The sequence below is a fragment of the Euprymna scolopes genome, chromosome 29, assembly GCF_053919585.1.
Source record: "Euprymna scolopes isolate OS-2025 chromosome 29, ASM5391958v1, whole genome shotgun sequence".
NCBI lineage: Eukaryota > Metazoa > Mollusca > Cephalopoda > Sepiida > Sepiolidae > Euprymna > Euprymna scolopes.
In genome coordinates, this window is record NC_136510.1 from 84,757,366 (window position 1) to 84,780,158 (window position 22,793).

The 22,793-nt window shown below is 31.4% G+C and overlaps 2 protein-coding genes across 3 annotated transcripts in view; one reads left to right on the forward strand and one right to left on the reverse strand.

Moving 5' to 3' along the window:
• The window catches only part of LOC145252759 (uncharacterized), a 148,231-nt gene extending 141,985 nt beyond the window's left edge, over positions 1-6,246 (reverse strand). The window contains exon 1 of the mRNA XM_080112642.1: positions 5,031-6,246. Within this exon, the coding sequence (XP_079968768.1) occupies positions 5,031-5,820 (790 nt within the window). The 5' untranslated portion in view covers positions 5,821-6,246. The remainder of the gene's footprint in view (positions 1-5,030) is intronic.
• Positions 6,247-6,405: 159 nt separating this feature from the next.
• LOC145252760 (protein SET-like) overlaps positions 6,406-22,793 on the forward strand; it is a 60,898-nt gene continuing 44,510 nt past the window's right edge. For both annotated transcript variants that reach the window (XM_080112643.1, XM_080112644.1), the window contains exons 1-2: positions 6,406-6,820; positions 20,446-20,517. In XM_080112643.1, the coding sequence (XP_079968769.1) occupies positions 6,545-6,820; positions 20,446-20,517 (348 nt within the window). In that variant the 5' untranslated portion in view covers positions 6,406-6,544. The remainder of the gene's footprint in view (positions 6,821-20,445; positions 20,518-22,793) is intronic.

The following is a 22,793-nucleotide window of genomic DNA, read 5'->3' on the forward strand; positions in this document are numbered from 1 at the left end:
GGGAAAGGGGGGGGACTTTGGTTTTGCAGAACATAATTAAGTTTTACAAAAGAAATAGAAAAACAAAAAGCATCAACATTAGGTGCATTTCGTCTCAGGAAGCCAATATCTTCAGACAACTTGATCTGGTAGCACCAGAGTACTCTTAGGAGCTCCACCCCCAGATATAGTATCAGTACTCCATCTTGTGGCATAGTTGACTCTTGTAAAAGCGTTTTTATCTTGTTTTATTTTACTTCAGTCAAAGTTTTTTTGTTTGTTTTTTTTACAAAGGGGGTCACCACTTATCAAGGCCCGGAAGCCACTTGAAGATAAGGGTTATTGAGTGTACAGTAGTCAATGGGATAATTTCTTAGTAATCATTAGTAGTAGGAATTTGGTAAATTGGATTATTTAATGGTTAATGAGACGATTCATCACGAATTTCTTTACGTTGGATAAGATAACCAAATTGTAGTCAGTTGGAAAACAGACTAACGGAAGCGAATTCTCAGAAGTCAAGCCCCCCCCCCGCCTTCCTAGAATTAATACTTGATATCTCTTTATGAGATTACATAGATATTCGAATATTCTATTGAAGTTCTCCTTTACTTCTTAAACACTCAGTTTAACTTTCCTCTCTTCAATTGACCATTTAAATATATTATAGTGTATCTTTCTTGTGGTCTCTTGGTCTCACTGGACAGGATATCATCTAGTCTGGTGGAGTATTCAGCTTCGTGTCGTTACTTGAGTTAACATCACTGTAAAGTGTCGGCAACGAAATATTTTCTTACTAAACAGAAAAAAAAAAAAATAAAATACGAATAGAGATAGTTATCTTGAACTTTTGAGCTTTAAGTTGTCTACCATTGAAACAACATTATTTTAAACAAATTAGTTCTAGCTTTATAACTATTTGGTTAAATTAATAATAATACCATAATAATTAAGTTGTTACAGTATTATTTTTATTATTAAATTATTAATCGAACCAAATTTTTTTAAAACTAGAACCAATTTGGGATTTTATGCAGAATACGAACCGTGCTATGTTTTAGGTAGGATTTTCATGTTAAATTCTTTTGTTTATGAAATTATAAAATGAAAAGTACAGAATAGTTATGAAACGCCCTTCCCTTCCTAATGTAAGAATATGTTTCTAAATAACGTTACTTGTTCAACACGATCCGTATATAATTATGCATAAGTATCCTAATTTGGTTAAAATAATGTTCTTTCAATTGCAGGCATCTCAAAGCTGAAAATTTCAAGACAATCGTAAATATTTATAACCCGAATTTACAAGACGCTTGCCATTTTTTTTTTTTTTTTCCTCAAGTCCGTTGGTCGATTTCTTTGTAAATATCTGCGTTGCGCGAAAACTGAAAAAAGAATTTGAAAAAAAAAAAAAAAAAAATCAAACGAAAAACGTGGACGCCAGACTCACACCTGTTTACATTTTAAAAATAAAAACAACTGATTTTGAAATAACAATAAACGAATGGTATCTAGAATTTACCTGTCGCCTCACAAGGACAGCTAAGAGACATACAGTCGTTTAAAAAGGGGGCACTCTACCAAATACTAGGGTCGGACACACAAAATACCTTCCTTCGTAGATTCCTCTCCCCTCGACATATACGAGCGTCGTCACAGGTAATAGGGACTGACCCTCCTTCTTTTACGTAGTAGAAAAAAAAAAGGTATTACTAATTCTATCCGTGGCCTAAATTTCGCTTATCCCACAAATGACAAAACGCCATATATTCTAAAACCATTGGTGTTATTTTAAAGGGGGGGGGGGACAAACCTGCGAAAAAATATATTATTTTACATCAAAATTAGTAAATCCGTCAAATATTGTTATTTTTAAACAAACTTGGAAAAAATGTTAGGGGCATAAAGAATGAAGTTAGACTTTTATTTTAAATGGCATATAATAAAACTAACTCTTTTTACCTGGCATTGTTCGGTTGGAGAGAAAAAATGAATAAATAATCCAAAATACTTTTTTTCCTTCATTTGTTTTAATTTTTCCTTATATCATTTTTTTCTTTCTTTCAATAAATATGCGCGGACATCCTGGAGCATAAAGAAAACAGAAGTGTTAAAATAAATAAATAAATGTTAGCTACATATCAGTATCATATATATAAGGAACAAATCAAGTTTTATGTTTATCAACGTTTCGTCTTTATTGCGATATTTTCTCTGGATGAATCGCAATAAAGACGAAACGTTGATGCAATGATGACACATAACTTGGTTTGTTACTTTTTTATCTCTATTTCGTCGGAATACTATTTCCATTATCATATATATATATATATATATATATATATATATATATATATATATATATAGAGAGAGAGAGAGAGAGAGAGAGTAGAAACCCGGGATACGGCGTTAAAAATTAGTAATAAAATACAGTACAGTATATAATATAAGGCGGGGCAAATACCGTAACTAAGGGTCGGAAAAACATCGTATCCCACGGGACGGATGTCGTATCCCGGGGTTATACCATATATATATATATATATATATATATATATATATATATATATATATATATCCGTAGTGGGACGATCCAAATATTTTCCCGATTCCGAGCTAAATTCTCAATCCTGATTCTTTTTAAATTTCTAAATATTCAACTATAGAAAGTTGATTTTTCTCGATTACTTTGAAAACACATGTTAAATGTGCAGGTATTTTTTTTCAAACGTAAAAAACACTTGTGGTATATAATCTATATATGTTAGGTTTACTGGTAGTTTAAAATCAATAAATATTTATTATTATTATTAGCAGTGGAAGAGTTTGCTTTAAAACGAAGCCGAATAAATAAAAACAATTTAAGACATTGTTTTGGAATCGGAAAATAGGCACAAATTTTACCGATTCAGAGTTTTCCGATTAATCATCCCAACTCACACACACATTGTGCCTAATTTGCTCGGTGGGGGAGCAAATAAATACCTCCACACACACACACACACACATATATAATTCACTCTTAACAAGACATTGCCACTTAGACGTAAAGGGCTAGTATTGTGGAACCATATCTACAAGGACACTATGTAGGGAGTTGAGCAGCGAGAGGTCTGTTCACATTAGATTTAAATTTCTACATGTCAGTGCACTCACTGACAGTGCAGTCAGGGAAGCAGGAGACCGACAAGAAATTCTAGTAGTTCGCGGGAAGAAACTGTTAAAGCAGAAAGCTTTCTGGCATATAGAGACCTCTGCAGTGAAAGGGAGAGATTTTGCTGTTTGTTATTGAATTTAAGAATTTAAGTGGTGTAATTGCCAGCAAAATTTCAGAGCTAGTTCATTATTTTAAGTAATACTCTTGGAAAGGTATGACTCCATATGTCATCTCCATCCGACTAAGGATTAAATAATAGAGTATATTAGCTCTGGCTTTGTGCAACTAGTCAAGGAGGAAAACTCCATAAAGTCTATATGTGGTTATCCTTGTATTGTTTCTAGTTGTTTGAGAATTCCCCTTGTGACTGGATTTAAACAATGCTGGTTCAGGAGAGATCTGGTTGGGATTGTGCAACCCTTGCTTTACAGTAGAATCCTACACATTGGTGGAGAAGACCGATAATTAAATTCAAATGCATAATGCTTGCTTGAGTGAAAATCATCTGTATAACTTCAGCTATGAAAGAAAATTTTTGACCATTGTTTTTGTTTTTAAATAAATAAAAAAAAATAAAAAATCAGTTATTTAAGGCAGAAAAGTTACCGGGCTGAAATGTTATTTAGAAACCCATTCTTAACATGAGGAGGGAATGTATTTTGTAATAATCCTTTACTTTCACCTAACAATTTAATAAAAAATAAAATAAAAAGGATATCGTAAAACTTGAAAATACTATTTGAAAATACTATTTAAAAAAATAGCACGGTAACTTCTCTGCATAATCAAAAATCACATATAAACTTCCCATTTTTTAAATGATTTCAAATATAAAAATGGATTTCGTGACACATTATTTCAAGACATTTCACACACACACAGATCGTGACGAACGTCTTTAATGGAATCTCTCTGCTGAATTTTGGATCTTTTTAATAATAATAAAAACATTGAAACGGTAAAAGTATAGGAATGTTTTTTTTTCAAATACATCGAATTTTTTTTTTAAATATCAAACATTTGTTAAATTTAAAAAAAATAAGAAAGTTTAAAAATCAGAAATGGAAAAGGTGTAAACATTAGAAACGCAACCAATTATTCATAGAGCGACCGGACATGCTTGTTTTCATCAAAGTCACGTTTCACTGGGAAATACAAAGGCCTCATTTTAAATTTAAGTTCGATTAACTATATATAATGCTATAAAGTACGAGGAATCTTTTTTAATAAAGATTGATCTTTTTATTGTCAATGCGAAAAATGGGTTTTTAGTTTAGGGTTTTAAGGGCTGGAATATTGTTAAATGCTGTACATATCCATAACAATCAAAGAGTATGCTTAATCGAATAACGTTGAAAATAAACTGCGTTATATAATTACTATGCGTAAGCAAAACATGGTCGCTAGGTAAGTAAGGTGTTAGTTAGATTCGGATGAATTAAGATGGAATCGGGTATATTTCATAATCACAATAAACAGGTGAGCCATTCTAAATAATGAAAGGGTGTATTTTGTTTATTATTTCGCAAGCCGTCAATACTGAAACTCGTATTTTGATTTAATTTTTGCTCTGTTTACGTTGCCTAAAAAGGGGATAAATTATACATCATGTATTCGTTAATTATTTATTTTGTCTTAGAAGGCGTGGTGATCGTAAAATTACAAATATCGTGTTATTAAATAATTTTTATGCTTATGTACTTATGTTACCGTGCTATTTTTTTTAAATAGTATTCAAGTTTTACGGTATATTTTTTTATTAAATTGTTAGGTGAAAGTACAGAATAGTTACAAAACACCCCTCCCCACGTTAAGAATAGCTTTCTAAATTATAACGTTACTATTTTAGCAGTTACATAAATATCTTTATTTATTTTATTTTTATTTTTCTTACCTTTGCTGGAAGGTAATCCATTGACAGAAGAATCAGGTGTGTTTGAGGAACGTTTAAGCATTTTGACCTTCGACGAAGTATTCAATTTTGACTTGGGGGAAGAAACAGGTCCTTTACTTTTCGGAGATGCTGGCGAAGATGAACTCATATCGGAGTCACTGGTCGACGAAAATCGTCTTTCTTTCCCAACGGCGTAATCGTCCATGTATCCAGAACTGGACAATCGACGATAGTCATGTTGGATTCGTCTCCTCTTGCCAGAGTCCGGACTTGCGCAAGGGTCCGACACTTGGCTGTGCTGCTGTTGTTCTGGTGTGTGTGGACTACTTGTATGTTGTTGTTGTGGTTCTGAGGAGTCTAGACTGGTTTTCTGGTGTTGTTGATGTTCTGGAGAGCCCAGGCTGGTCAATTTCGGCCTTTTGGCCTCCGGCGATTGTGCTGTGCCCTCCGTGGTTGCTATCGTGTCGGGGTTCGCCTTATTGTTGTGGTCGTCGTCACCGTCATCATCATCATCATCGACGACATCTCCGTCCTTCGCAACATGGGTGGCTGCATGTGGCGACAAAAGGCCAGGCAGGTTTCGATAGCTTTTCAAATCTCGTTTCGCCACGCCCGCTGTCGAGGTCTCTTCACCCGCCTGTTCGATATCGGCCGTTTTAGGTGTGTCGAGGCTGACCACAAACGGCGATCCCTCGGTTTTTGTCGATTGTTTACGGGTTAACTCTAACGGTTCGTTTTCGTCGACACAACTACGTCTCTTAGTCTCTTCTCCGGCTTCGACTTCCGCCATCTTGCTCGCAGGTTTTACGGTCGTCTCCAGCGCTGATGAGACGCCGGCGATGATTCGTGGAGACGAGCACGAGATGGCGCCATTCTTCCGGCTTGACCAATCAGCTGCGTCGTTACAGGAGACGATTTGCAACTCCCGCGTCAGGCGGACGTATTCGCGCAGGGGAAAAAAAAAAAAAAGGTTCGCTTAAAACTTTTTCAAAAACGTTCGCAGTTTTGCCGAAAGAGAAAAGAAAAAAAAAAAGAATCGCCAGAAAAACGGCTACGTCTCCGATCGAACCGGAACGAGAAAGATACAAACAAATACCAGTGGTGGATATTAAAAAAGACGAAATCTACGGCGCACTATTTACAAGTCATTTTAGACGGAGGAATAACGAATGACTGGGAAAACGCACTGACTAGTTGTTTTTTTTTTTTCTAACGTATACACAATATATTTATAGACACACATACACACATCTATCTAAAGATAGATAGATACACTCTACCACGGAGTAGTATACATACGCGCTTATGTAGTCTATATATATGTATATACTTATACATTTTTCACGCGCGCTTTTTATAGAAAGGGAATCTTTGTTGATAGTATTTTAACCAGTCTCTCCACACTGGCGTGGAGGCAGCTTTCGTAAATATACTTATTTATAGATATATATATATATATAAGTAAAAAAACATTTTTTCTTTCATCGCATTTATTGACTGATTGAGGAGAATTGATGATGGAATCGGGAGGAACAGATGCGGGACCGGCACGAAAGATGCAAAAAGTGTCCGAGGCGAGTTCTGAAGCCGAGGAAAGCCGGGACTTCGACAGTGAAACCCAGAAAGCCCTGGAAGACATCGATTCTTGTCAGAATGAAATTGATGCCCTGAACGAAAAAGCCAGCGAGGAAATCCTCCGAGTCGAACAGAAGTACAATAAACTGAGGAAACCCTATTTCGATCGACGAAATGAGCTGATCAAGAAAATCCCCAACTTCTGGGTCACGGCGGTATCCTTTTTTTCATCTTTATATACATATAAAAAATTCCAAAATATTTCTGATTTTAACACATTTTGTTCTTGTTACAGCATTGTTACTTTTATCTACATTACGTCTTTTTATGTTTTAATTTTTGCCCCCAAAAGTATTAGTTTTTTAGGTAGTTGTAATGGGGTAACGCCTGGGAGAATGGTCGCGTGAGACCAACCAAATGCTTAAAATCAAGTTTGTTTTTGCTAATATTTTTAATTTCAATATATTTAAAGCTATATTTTTTTTTTCCTGCAGATGTTTAATTATAACTGTTTCAATTTATATAGAATAATATTCCGACATAACCCGTTGAAATGCCTTTAAAAATATATTTTTCGTTCTGTGACTTTATATTCATTTTATCGTGACAGATGGAGAGACCTATTGGCCAGAGCTTAACTCTATAATCGAACAACTCGATGGAATAAACTCTGTAAAATTTAAAATGATTTTTATCAATTCTATAATTAGGCACGCTTATTTTTACAATTGCCATCCTGTTACAACAACGTTGTTCAGGCTGCAATTTTTAACACCTGATCTTAGTGATCTTCCCATCATTAATTGGAGAATTGAACATTTGAAAGAAATTTTTTAAATTATTTACATTAAAATGTTTATTGCCGCTAAAATATCAGTGTTTTTAATCAGTACTACTAATTCAGTGTACATAAAGTGAGGGTTCACTTATCGCCATCACTTGTATACATGTGAACACAATCTATTTCTCTGCTTCATTTTTTTTTTTTTTTTTTTTAATCTGTTACGCTTTTATTATATCGCAAACACCTAGCATAAAGCGTATATTTTTCATGTGTGAGTTTGGGTTTTCACTTAAATAATTGGAGTTGATTTAATTTCTTGTTGATCAATTTAAAATAGTTCCCCGTTGTGGCCAAACAAGGAAAAAAACGTGCGCCTTGGTATCGTGGTAGCAACATATAACATCTAAGAAAATAAACGCTATTTTTTAATTAGTGTTTTCCAGTTAAATTCAATTTTTATATTTTATTAAATTGTTAGTTTACAGAATAATTACAAAACGTTCTCCCCTTCTCCATGTTAAGAATGACTTTCTAAATAATAACGCTAGTATTTCAGCGTACGATAATTTCTATTCAATTTTTATATTTTATGTGATTTCGTAGTTTTATCTCGCAAACTAAAGTATGTCTATGCATATCCCTTCGTCTAAGCACAATTTAAACATTTAAAAAGTAATTTTAATGTTCCATTAAATCATGTGGTGCTAATGCAGAGAATGATCCGCGCTATTTTTTTAAATCGATTTCTACGTTTAATTAGTATGTTGTTTGTTTGTTTTTTATTTATTCAATTATAAGGTTAAAGTACAGTATAGGTATAAAACCCCTTTCCCTCCCCATGTTAAGAATGGCTTTTTAAATAATAACGTTATTTCAGCACGGATCACTCTCTTCATTTTAACAGCTTGGCATCCATATCCATAATTCAAATATTGCCTTATTTCTCCTAGTAGATTTGTCTTTTATATTATCCCTTTCCATAAGTTCATAGATTGCTCTATAAAATTCTAGACAAATGGCATTCGATATTGACATTTTAAAAGTATTGGATTATTTCTCTGACACTAAACTAGCGGAGTCGATTGCACGTTTAAAGTGTATTAAATTTTCAAAGTAAAATAAAGATAACCGTCAACTGCCTCAAGAATATTAGGCACTTTAATTTTTAACTTAACATTTAAAACATTTTTTAGAAACTTATAAATTGGTGTTGCTTCAACTGTTGGGTTTTCTCAATGCCAGAATCCGTAGACACGTGCTACTTGATTTCTGGCCAAATTCTTCGCTACATTATCCATTTTTCAAAATTTTTTTTCATCTCCGTATATTTCTAAATATTTTCGTTTGTGGACTAAAAAAAGATCGTTAGAAAAAAAATTTACTTGTGTATAGATATATTTGGACCCCCCCCCTTATTTGATATTTCATTTTCTCGTTTCAATAAAAGCAACAATCTGTTTCTAAAATTTATCATGTGGAATTAAGGTAGCAAAGGGAGATAATTCACTTTCTCCAAAGATGTCCTAATTAATAACTATTGGTCGTGATTCCACTAAATAAAAAAATAAATCCTAAATATGAAAACTTGATCTTAAATTCTTAAATCATTTTTCTACATAACAATTTTTGGTAGACTCACACTTTTTTTTTTTTTTTTTTTTTTTTTAACACGCTTATCTAGTTATTTATACATAATACACTATCAAACAAAAGGGAGACATGATGCGTGCGATGCGTGCTTAAAATTACACTAAAAATATTTTGAATTCATAGAAAGCTGAGTTTTCTTATTGTAACTTTAAAATTATAATTGCCGAGATGTGTGTGTGTGTGTGTGTGTAACAAAAAAAGTAAAAATACTTAAATGTTTTCGATGGAACGGGTCGGTTGTAAATATTGTATATCTTAATTTAACCAAAATTTTCGTCCATAAAATAATTTTCAGACATTTTTATCGTTTATTATTCATTTATTTGCTATTCTTTGGTCATGAGCAAGTCGTCGATATCGGATTAAATCCTCAACTGAGGCAGTTTTAATTTGTCTTAATTTTAACCTGTCCTTTATAGTGCTGGCTGGTGCAGCTAGATTTTTCCATATTAAAGATTGATCGATGTGTAGCTGGCCTCGTGGGGAGACAAGTAAATAAGGACCTATTGAACTGAATATGCTTGTCTACACACGATCTTTCATAATTTTTTTTTTTTTTTTTTTTTAATCCCAGACTAAATTGAAATTTAGTTTATGGCATAAACTAAATTACAATTTTTCTGGGATTTTTTTTTTTTTTTTTTAGAATTTTATATTCCATAAACTTTATGGAATTGCGGATAAGCAAGTTAACATGCTAGTAGTACAGTCGCATTATAGCTGAACCAAGGTGTCTCTATTGATTCATTTAACTGTTTATTTGCCAAATTTGTTTTTACTAGCATGTTGTTGGCTTGATTATCTACTATTCCATGAACTAATTTTCAGCTTGACAAATTCCTTCGATGCAATAAATCACACCTTTGTGTAGTTCACTTACCACAAGTATATTTTTATGCTATTGCTATTAAACTATTCGTGTATTGAGCTACTGAGTCTGAGTATAGGTGTATCAGAATTTTTGTAGGAATTTTTGACACCTCTAACACGAAACTGCGAATAAAATATAAAAATATCGTAATTTCTCTGTTAAAAGTGGGTTGTTTATTTTCTTTATGGATTATACTTCCAAAATAAACTATTAAAGTTGTTTTAAAAGTAATAGAAATATTATTTTTATTTATTTTTTAAACAGTAATGAATTTTCCGAACTCAATATTTTTCAATTTTTAAACTTTAAAAATCTATCAAAATTATTCTATTGATTCTATTTTTACGATATTTTCAGGGTCAATGTGAAATTTTGTTCTTTCCAATAAACCGAATATAATATTTTAGACAAACGTTAGTTTTTTGTTTTTTTTTATTCACGCCCCCCCCCCATTTTCAAGTGTCTATTAAAAAGTAAATAATTAATTTACTCACAAATTGAAGAGAAAAGGTCAATAAATAATATATTCAAATTTAAAACAAAAAAAACGTTTTTTAGAATTTTACCTGTAAAGTTTGAAGTTTTAAACTTTTTTTTTTTTTTTTTTTAACCACGTTATTTGTTTTTTTTTGTTTTTTTGTTTTTTTAATGAAACCTTGGTCCTTGCTCCTTTAATTGAAAAAAAAAAAAAAAAAAAAGGTATTATTATACAAATACCGTGACAGCGTTAGGGTTAATTCGCTGTCACGGTGTTTGTATAATAATACCAAAAAAAAAATTAGGGCTTGAATTACATTTTTCGAGTAGTTATAAGCTTGGAAAGACAGGGGGTCGAATAATTCACACCTCCCATTTTGAAATGTCTATTAAAAAGTAAATAATTAATTTATGTACCAAAGTTTTATATATCACAAATTGAAGAGAAAGGGTCAATAAATAATATATTCAAATTTAAAACAAAAGTACTGTTTTTTTTTTTTTTTTTTTTTTTTTTTTTTTTAGAAATTTACCTGTAAAGTCCGAAGTTTAAAACCTTTTTAAAAAAAAAAAAAAAAATTTTATTTTTTTTTATTTTTTTAATGAAACCTTGGCCCTTGCTCCTTTTAATTGAAAAAAAATTTAGGGCTTGAATTACATTTTTGGAGGAGTTATAAGCTTGGAAAGATGGGGTGGAATTATTCACTATTTTCACAAAATTTCTGACACACCTAGAGCTACTGTGACTACTTGTGGTTCAGTTTTAAGTTTCATATTTAAGACCGGATTGCCAGAAGTATTTTTTAAATACCTATAATTTATACCCTTTTGTAATATGTGGCTATATTTTTATTTTATAAGTGAAGATATTCATATTTAGCTGAGAAACGCTTACATATATATTTGTTATTGCATTTTCTATAAACTCTAGTATTATCAACAGTAAATTTACCCCCCCCCCCGCGCTTTCGTTGTTTATCAGCAGCAGCTAATTAATTCATACGTACTACTATTACTTATATCGTAACTTACCATCAGCTTAAAAAAAAAAAAAAAGAGCCTTGGCCATGACCTACTATTTATCGTTTTGACCAGTTATTTTCTTTTACGTTTAAATAGGAGCAAAAAAGACTTCTAAAAATTAATACATTTCATGTGGTAATGGCGTGATCGAATAATTTTTAATTTAAGAGCAAAAAAAAAAAAAAATTTGTACGTAGACTTTAATTCCAAATTTTTCAATTTGACAGTTTAAAGACGTGAAAATCACTTTGCACGAATAATTCGCAGTGGCGACCATTTTTCTATAAAATTATTTAATCGAATGAGTAAATACAAATTAGTTATATTTTTAAAATCTATTAATTCTAGTTAATTAAAGAATGAGATGAATAAATACAAGTTTCAATAATTACGGCAGGCACAAGTTTTTTTTTTTTGTTTGTTTGTTTGTTTTTAGCGTGTAGTCTGTCTATAACAGTTTGAATGGACTTTCCGTAGCCTTCGACACAATTATATAATAAATAAATGGTACCAAAGGCCAGATAAGTTACTCTTCTACCTACCTGGATACTTTTTACTTATTTTAAAGCGTTTATTTATTTCGAAACAAAAGTAATGTCAAGTTTAAGTGAGAACAAGGGGAAAATGTGCCTCCTTACAGCGGCAATCACTCCAATATAAAAATTAAAAAAAATGAACAAAACAAAAAACTGGTAGAAACACATCGATTATGTTACCAAATAAATAGGTGTGTGTGTGTGTGTGTGCAAAAGGTGGTCTTAAAAATAGACCCCTCCCCGATGCAATTTTTTCCGTAAACTAAAAATTGTATAAAAACCAGAAGAAAAAAACTATTTACTGTATATAAAACTTAACACAAATTTCACTGATTTTCACAAACGTACAGATCACGAGAAGTATAATTTCGTTAAATTTAATTTTGTTGTATTCAAACAGGAAATGCTTATTTAATTAGAATATTTTTGAATATACAAGTTTTTAAAAAAAAAAAAAAAGATTTAACTAAGATTTTTATTTAATACTCTAAAATTAATGATGTCTGACAACTTAAAAGGTGTTTTCTGTGTACATGAAATATATTTTCACTAAGATTTTTTAAAAATAGTAATGGCTTCATTGTTTTGTTAATCAATAAATACTGAAAAAAATAAAATTGATTTCCTGAATTTTGATTAATTTTTTAAAGGGAGAGGCCAAAATGTAGAAACATTTTGCAGATCGGACATTCATTTTGCACGTACCTACAAATAACTTAGCAACAGCAAGAAAAATTTATATATATATATATATATATATATATATTTTTTTTTTTTATTATTATTATTTTTTTTTTTTTTTTTACGTGTGTTTACTAATTCATAAATTTATTATTCATGTAGTCACTTTTATTTAGCCAATGAGGTTTGTATTACTGTACACATAGATTCGAAAAAGTTGTCAAAAAAACAAATATATAACAAATAAATGTTATCAAAGGCAAGATAAGTTACTTTTCTGCCAAACTGGATATATTTTTTGTGTTTTTATTCAATGTAACATATTTATTCAGCTCGGAAAATTCAAGATGGCGTCTCACACCCTCTTTAACACCGTAAGTTTGGAAAAGGGGTGTTATAAATAAAAAACCATACAAAATACTATTAAAAACCCGCCGAATATATGTCAACCTATGTCACGGTAACATATTGAGCGAGTTTTTAACAGTATTTTATCCGGGTTTTTTTATTTATAACATCTTTTCCCACACTTACCGTGTTAAAGAGAGAATCAGACGCCATCTTGAATGTTCCAATACATCGGTAAACACTGTATGGTTTTCGATCTGAATAAACATGTTGCATTGAATAAAAACACGAAAAATATATCCAGTTTGGTAGAAAAGTAACTTATCTTGCCTTTGATAACATTTATTTGTTATATATTTGTTTTTTGACAACTTTTTCGAATCTGTGTACAGTAATACAAACCTGGTAATAGTATTTTTAATTTTTTCCATCACTAAATTGTGAATTTGTATGTCAACTTGTTGATAAAGATGGTGACTATATTTTTCTCGGACATTTTCGTTGTACTATGCAAATTGTTACTTGACGTGTGTGTGTGTGTTATATAAGTAAATATTTAATGCACTCTAATTGAGATAGGAAATAATTTTAAAAAATTGTGCGTAACATACTTGGTTAAAATTTCGGATCGTTAGGATTTTATTTTGCCCAAGTATTTGAAAAGTAATTTATGAGGAAAGAATAATCTACAGTTTTATCTTTTTATCGAGTAAAATGAATTGATTGGCTTTTTTATTTTTTAGATATTTCGTGCTTTTGAGAAAATTGATTTGGAGTTATAAATTTATTTGAATTTCGACTTCTAAAATAAAGTGGATACTTTGTTATTTTTTACTCGATTGCTGAAGATTTCCGTCTGTTTTTAGCAGATTTGAAGTCTCCCCACCTTTGCTATTCTTTAAAAAATAAATAAATAAAAAAAATCCTGTGCCGTTCATTTAAACATTTCGGCGGCTTTTATGAAACGCTTAATGGCGACTGTCTGTACGCTTCTTTTAATATTATTTCAGTTGGTGAGAAAGCGCGCCATTTCGGCTCTGACACTCCGTAATAATCAACGCTTTTGTTTGCGTCTGACCCCTTCCTTCTCGCTCTTTATATTTATATATATATATATATATATATATATATTTAAACGCAAATAAGTTTCAAATGAGCAGACAAAATCAGTAAATATTTTAGATGAAATACTGTTGGGAATAACTGATTTTGTCTGCTCATTTGTGACTTATTTGCATAAAAAAATCATTTAAAAGCAATTATAAGCTTTTTAAGTTCCGTAAATATCCCATCTGAGCAAAGAGCCATTTTTGTTTCAAGTAGTATAAACACGAGTGGCTACTTTGTTCTGATATTTATGAAATTCAAAATGTTACATAGATGTTATTGTAAATAAGTCATCAGTAGGTAAACGAAAGCAAATTGTTTTTGATTAATTTCTCAATGATAATCTTCCTTTTAAAATAATGTATGTAAAAAAAAAAAAAAAAAGTTATGGAATTAATCGAATGAGTAAATGCGACACCGCGAAACAACGTTTTGTTATTGTATAAAAAAAAATATTTAAAACTTTAGAGAAAAATAGCTTGCTGTCGGCGTTGCCCAGTCATAAAATTCTCAAAAATATTTTAATTTATGCCGATTTCGTATTTATTATAGAGCTAATTTTCTATTGATTATATTGTACCCAATAGTAGTGATTTCAAGTTAAAAAAAAAAAAAAAAAAAAGTTACTCGAGTGTAATTAGCTAGAATCGAAACCAAAACAAATAGCTCTCCAGTCTGAACTGAGTAGATATGCATATCAAAACGTTAAAAATAACGTTAAACGTATAAATGTTTATTTATGCATATTGTTGAACTACGTCTGCCAAGTTTTATTTATTTATTTTTTTTTTTTTCGATTTTGACCCTTAGCAGTTACTTTTCCGGCTCAAAATAGTTTCAAGTATGTAGACTAAAAATTGACAAGTAGTTTGGTCGAGACCGTTCTAAGCTAGATAGATTTAATCAAAATGCAGCTTTAAATGCTATTATTATGCATAGTATAGAAAATATGCACAAATAGAACTTGGTGTAATAGTTAAATGAAAATCATCATATAAGAAAAAATGTACAGTTAATTAATAAAAGTACTCTTTTAAAGGAATATGCAAATTAGTCCAAACAAATCTATGTGAAAGGTAATAATGTACGTGCAAGGTTGCCCCATTCAAGAAGAGAAATCTTTTGTTTTGTGAAGAGTTAAAAAAAACAAAAAACGCGTTTGGGATACTATTTGCTCTGACCATATTAAACACTTTGGCGGACATTGGGAATCTGAGCCTTAAGTCTTACCTTATAAATTCCACAATTTTCACTTTTTTGAACATTTTTCTTGTTAATATCGTCCAATAGAGACTTGTGTATAAGATAATTAAAAAAAATCTTTTTTAAAATCATTTTTTGACTTTTCACGGCTTGTTCAGTTTTCTATTATAACGTTGTAAATTAAACCCGAAATTAAGGTCCACCCGCACTCTAAAATAACCGGACGTAACTCCGCGTAGTTAACCCCCACCCTCCCAAATTTTACATTAATGCGTTTAATTGAAAAATATATTTTTAATCGGCTTTCTTGGAAGAAATTCCACGAATTTAAAAGTAAATATATTTAGAACATTTAAAATTTAAAAAAATATAGATAATTCCAATATTTCTTCAAAAAACAAAAAAAAAAACAATTAAATTTTTAAATATTCTAAATATATTTACTTTTAAATTCATGGGATTTCTTCCAAGAAAGCCGATTAAAAATATATTTTTCAATTAAAACCGATTAAAAATATATTTTTCAATTAAACCTTGTATTAATGTAAAATTTGGGAGGGTGGGGGTTAACTACACTGAGTTACGTCTGGTTATTTTAGAGTGCGGGGTGGACCTTAAGTTCGTGTTTAATTTATTACGTTATAATAGAAAAGTGAACAGGCCGTGAAAAGTTATAAAAAATGATTTTTAAAAGTATTTTTTTAAATTATCTGATACATAAGTCTCTATTGGATGATATTAACAAGAAAAAAGTGAAAATTGTGGAATTTATAAGGTAAGGCTCAGATTCCCAACGTCCGCCAACATTTAAGGTCATGACTCTATCTAGAATATTGAGCACTTGTGTAAGGACACCTGCAGAGCACTACTAATACCAATTTTCTAATCATTCCTCTAGAAAAGAAATTATTTAAGTGATCAGTGAAGAAAAAAAACAGGAGGCTTTCAGAGCATTTCTAAAAGCACTAAATATAATTATGGGTGTCCCCAGAGTACTGTTAAACTGTCTCTCCCTCCTTTTGTAGTTTAAAAAAAAAATTCACAGAAACTTTCTTGACTTTATTTCAACATAAAAACTTTGCTAGAAATGACATTATGATGTTAAAATTTGAGACAGTGACATCGTGACAAGCAAACTCAGCGTTTTAGTATAATTCTTAACAATGAGAAAAATAATAGCAAGTATTTGTTTAATATTTTTTTATCGACAGGTTTGTTATCCATCTTGAATTTTTTTAAATGAGTTTTTGTATAGTTTTATGTTCAAATCACTTCCATTTTGAAAAACGACATGAACAATTACCAGATTTAAGATGAAATAATTTAGGAAAAATTACCATCGTATGCCTGTATGTAACCATTCCCTTTAAAGCATCTTGTTTATCTGCTTGGCATCAATCACTGTGATGTTAGCAGAAAAACAGGCTCTAAACAAGCTTTCTCTTTATGAAGCCCCCCTCTCCTACTTAAAGGGTTTCAAGCTTTAAACTCCCCATTTGTATGAAATAAAATGCCAAAACTTTTAGATGCTAAAATTAGTATTATTCCATTTGTATTAACAATGATTTTTTTTTTTTTTTTTTTTTTGTAATAATTAATATTTTAAACTGTTCTCGGTAAAATCTATGAAGTGCAAAGCACTCGTCTAGTTACAACTATCAACAATTTCCCCAATTTCTATCTGTGCCTAAATCTAAACACAAATTCCCTGCCTGCCTGTGGAACTCTGTTCTGCTTTCCAGCTGGATTAAAAGATTCTCTTTAAGTTCAATGTAAACAAATTCTTGTTGAGTTGTCCTTTTAAAATAGTCAAATTTTACCCAACTTCATCACTATGCACTCATTTATCCTTATCCTTGAGCGGCCCTCAGGTCTTGATAAGTGGTGGCGTATTAAAAAATGCTCCTCTCTTGACACATAAAGGGTTGTTAATGTGGGGAATCTAACTCCCCTCCTCAAGAGATACTGTGACTCTACCACATTCAAACCTAATGAGTAGTAACCCTGGACAAATATTGATGATGAAAAATAAAATTTCTACATTGATTTCAAGGTGAAAGTTGCATGTAATAGTTATGGGTGCGGACTTTAGAGTCAGATATGCAGCATAATCATGTTGACATACTTGTTCTCCAAAGTTAAGCAGTGGTGAGCTTGATCAGTGCCAGATAGGTGACTTTGGAAATACCAGGCGCTGTGTGTAGGAATGTCAACTCTCCTGACAGGGATATATGAGCAATTGGGGATCACTAGTGAATTCGGTATTCCCATGAAACTTCCTCCTAGGCAAGCTAGTTACACTGCTTAGGGTGAGTGCCATTTTTGGGTACTCTGGGATCAGGCTGCCACGTTTGAATTCTGTCAGCTTCTGCATAGATCTCGCTAATACCCTTGCGAAAAGTTTAAATACAAATATCCATTCAGCAATGGATTAAATAGTAGGATAAACTAGATTTTCAAGCCTTGATTGTACAATTTAGGAAAAGAAAAGCTAAAATAGCACCAGTACTTCCATGTTTTCCGGCATTATACAGTCGTCCTGGACTTCTTGCTACTGTAAAAGCAGTGCCTGTTAAGATGAGTAGTTGGAGATTTTGCAACCCTTGCTTCACTATACTCCCCATTGCAGACACCCTTACAGGATGCATTGATTGTATCTCAAAGTAAAATACGAGGTGTCTTAAACAAGTTTCTAAACTTTCTTTTCTTTTTTTTTTCGTATGGACACTTTTATTTATAGTACATGAAACTCTAGTCTTCTTCAAAGTAATCGCTTCTGGCTGCAATGCACTTGTTTTACTGTTTCAAACAATTTCTGGAAGTCCTCTTGTATGAGTGTCAATAACCCTCGTCACAACCTCTATTTTCCTTGAGCAACTTCTGAACTATAAGTAGGGTGGGAAACTGGGATGATGCACATCTTGGTCATGACATCTTTCTTTCTAATCTTCTCTAAGCACCTTGGGATAAACTTCCACATCCTCAATTTCTCGCAATTTCCACACTGGCATCAAACTGTGCACGTCTTTATAGACACATGACGGTCCTTGTCCTGGAATTCTTTATTTGGCCAATCAACTCTGGTGTTCTGACTTCCTTAATCCTCCCACACCTCATCATCCTTCATAAACTCCCTGCCTTCCTTGAATCTCTTATGCCACTCAAAAACTAATGCTTGATTTATGCAAGATGGTCCAAAAGCAATCTGAATCATTCCATACATTTCTGTAGCATTTTTTCTAAGTTTAAAACCGACTATTGCATATTGTTCTTCTAAAGTGTCATCACGTTCAGATTGCATTTTTAAAATTCTCCTGCTGTAGCTGTTCATTTGAACCTGAAATGATAAATATTAGTCGGTCATCTCATAGTATGTATAGCAATGACATATCAAACTTTCAAGAGTCTACAACAATTTTAAATGTGTGTACAAAAAAACTCTGGAAACTTATTAAAGGCACCTCGTAAGATCTTTTAATTTCAGTTAAGTTAATTTATGTATATATTAAATGGATATTTAGTGTATTTGAAATTATTCCTAGTAACCTGTATAAAGAACTGCTGGTTGAATGTTTAGTTTAAACAAAAGCTATTTCTTTAAAAATAATAACTGCAAACGGGCAGGGGCGTATTCTCTTGTTCTGAAGGGTTTTAATTTCTTAATTATTCTGGTATTAGGAAGACTATCATGTGTGGATGATTTCAAATTCATCCTTGTACTATCAAATAAGGCTGAGGATATTGGCTTCCTGACCTAAAATGTGCTAAACAAGCTTTTGTTTTTTCTCTCTTTCCAAAATTCAGTCATGTTCTCCAAACTCAAAAACAATTTTCTTCTACAAAGCCAAATACCATAAATAAATATTTGAAAATATAAAGAACTTTTCTTAAAATTGGATTCAGCATTAAAAATAGCCTGAAAAGGATTGATATGCCATAAAACAACCAAACTAAGTCAATCATATTGGTTTTCCTAATCTCAATACAATCTCGGATTACATTTGAAATCTTAAAGAGTTACTTCCCTTTTACTGTTTGCATTGATCTACTCATCAAACATAGATACCAGCTTGTCTGTTCTATTGCATATCGATCCTTTTTTTACTTTATGCCCAAACCATATGTTGTAAATAATTTCAATTGTGCAATTGATTTGCATAGTGTCTAATGATGAATTGGTCAGGTGAGGTGGAGGTGCTTATTACATACACAATTAAATGATTATTCTCATGGGCAGAATTAGTCGACACCTTTGTCTCTAAAGGGATTGATTTCATTGTGGCCTTATTTAAAATTTGTATTAGCATTACTAAGAATTTTTATCTATTCATACAAGCAATAGCTTTAGTTTTGTTTGCAAGAAACTTATGAATACAATGTTTATTATTGAAAGTTCAAGCTTGAAGTAGCAAACTTTGCCAAGTGACGGTAATCTGGCAGTGGCTGCTACTGTGCGTGTATATATGCTTACATTTGGCATTTATAAATGTTTAATTTTCCAAATGTTCATGCTAATTGACATTGGCTGAAAGTTAACTGTAACTTGTTTTGAATCTCTTAACCAGCAGTAATTAACTCTTCCTGCACTGATGATTGCAAATCATGAAATTTATGTAAAAATAAAAAATAAAATTCATATATATATATATATATATATATTATTTGTAATTTCTACAATATACCATATTTTCCACTTTGTATTTGGTATGTAAAATTATTTTAACCTGTTTAAATTATATATCTACTTCATTACTTCTTTTTAGCCTATAATGATTTGCTGTATGTTTTTATGTATTCACTTAGGTGTTAATCTTGTATTTAAATAGTATTTATAATTATTTGATATAGCTCTAAGCATTTCTTTTAGATTATATTTACCTCTTTATAGCCCTGATTTATTTATGTGTGCGTATATGTATTGGTTTCCTCACTTTGATGATTCAGTGCTGCTGATGAGACTTGATTCAAATTAAAAAAAAAAATTGTCTTCTCTCAGAAACGACCATACACTGATTGGTTGTTAATGTTGAGTTCTTAATGCCTAAAGTGATTTTTTTTTTTTTTTTTTTTTTTTTTTTTTTCCATTAATCATTTTATCATTTACTTTTTTTTAAAAGAAGTTCGAACTTGGCTGTGTTTTTTCCTTAACTTTGTTCTTAGTTTGTCAACCATCCACAGATCTCTGCTATTCTTGATGAAGAGGAAGAGGAATGTTTACATTATTTGAATATGGTAAGTACAATTGTGTTTTCTTTTATATATATATATATATATATATATATATATATATAACATTGTCAACTTAAAAGTTGTATTTAAGTGTATCTAATTTAAAACCTCGGTTTTAACAAGTAAGCAATAATATACCAATATTTAGTATAAGTGATTAATCCAACTCTGTTGGTATAAAATAACTAGGCAAGCCTTCCTTTTCCTTATGATGGTTCTCTCTGAAATTTTACTGTGAAAGCTAACACTTCAAATTATCCTTGAAGAGAGTAGAGGAGTTCTATGACTTGTTTCATACAAGAATGGCTTCCTGTCTCTTTCTTCTGCACATGAGCACTCGGTATCTTTTAATTTTGATTTAGTTGAAACTAGTTTTTTGTGGGAGGAAAATTAATGTTGAGACATCAGAAAAATCAGAACTTTTGGGGCAGTATTGGAAAATTTTATGCCCGTTTTCCTATGCTAAAAACTTTTTTACATAATTTTCCAGTGCTGGTACTAATGATAAATATTCATAGGTTTTAAACAAGTAAAACTAAAATTTATAGATCAACTCCCCAAGTTTGCAAAAAAAAATATATATGCACATATTACAGTAATCCAAAAAATAAAGACTTGCTAAATATTTAGAGATTTTAAAAGAATCTAATATTGATGAAACCTTGCTTTATAATCTGTTCAACAAGTATTGGTTCTTGTTTAGAACTGCCCTTATATTCAAAAAACAAAAGAAACGATAGTATAAATACTCATGACGGAATGAAAATGTTATGTTTCTAATATCACTAAAATCAGGGGTCAGCAACCTTTTGGAGAGTTAGGGCCAAACAGCTATGTAGAGTCATGAGGGAGAGCCAAACAGCTCTGTCATAGAGGAGAATTATGTTATTAAATATGTAAATAAATTTTCTAGGTGTTTAAAGAAAGCAAGGATTCACTATAATATCACTTGTTTTGCAACAGGAATAACAAAAATAAAAATTACTCGTTCTAGCATTTTTCCTCAGCTAAGCCATTGAACGTTTGAAAAATATATAAGGTTGCCATACTCTGTTTTGATTTGTTTCAGAGATTCTTGAAACTGGCGGTGATTTACTTTTCTTGACAATATAAGATTCACTGTTTTCACGACCACTGCCATGATGTCTTTAAAATTCAGTGATTTTTGCACACAATGCTTCTTGGTGAATAATGCAATGCAGTTTTTTTTATCAATACCTATATGGTTTGTGAGCAATGCAACAAAACCCCTTTTCTCTCCAACCATTGCTGGTATTCCATCTATGATTACTCCAGAAAGCTTTGATAAATCCAGATTCATTTCAGTAATTCATTTTATTATGCTTTACAAAATATCTGCTCCAGTGTTAGTCTTTCATAGGAATCAATTCCACAATATCAAATGTTGGTTACATCCTTCACAAACACTGCAATTGACAAGTATCCTTCATATCTGGTTTCATCAATAACAATGGAATAATACTCCAGATTGTTTAAGACGCCCTCCAAGTCACTTCTGACATTTGCTGCCAGCTTTTCAATACACCTTGTTACTCTTGCTGATAGCAGAAAATAATTCCCTTTTTTCTGGACAAACGTCTGCTACCTTTTAACAATTCTTTTGAAGAACTCTCCATCAATAAATGGTTTCATCCTTTTTGCAATTAGTTTTGATATCTTGTCGCTAGTGCGAGTGTTTCGGTTACTTCAACTTTTCTTGTGAAAAAGGATGATTGCTTTGTTAAATTATTTCTCAACCTTACCACTTGTTCTTTTCTGGTAAAACTAATGATTTTGATGAGTTTCATAATGCTGTTTAATATTCAAAACTTTCTTCGCGGCAATGGTTTCTTGGCAGATTAAGCAAACACATACTGCAAAATACTTAATGAAAAACTAGTTGTCCAGGCATCGTTAAGTTATGCACTCTCTAAATCCACTTTTCTCCTCTTAGCTTCCATGGACTTGTTTTTGTTCAGACAAAAAAGATTTCTGGAAGAGAAAAGAACAAAAAGTATGGTAATCTCCAGGTAAAAGGGATTTTTTAAATTTTGACACACTATATTCAGGGCTACCAATTGTCACTTCTTTGGTTTGGTTTGCCTATAATTAGATTGTGTCCAGGGTAGGATGGCGGGCCGGGGGTGCGGACCCCTGATTTTTTTTTTTTTTTTTTTTTTTTTTTTTTTATGAAAGAGCAGGGACAAAGTATCTGTTTGCCATCTTGAATAAGCAAAAGGAGATGACTAAAACTGAACTTCACAAGTTTTTTTTTTTTT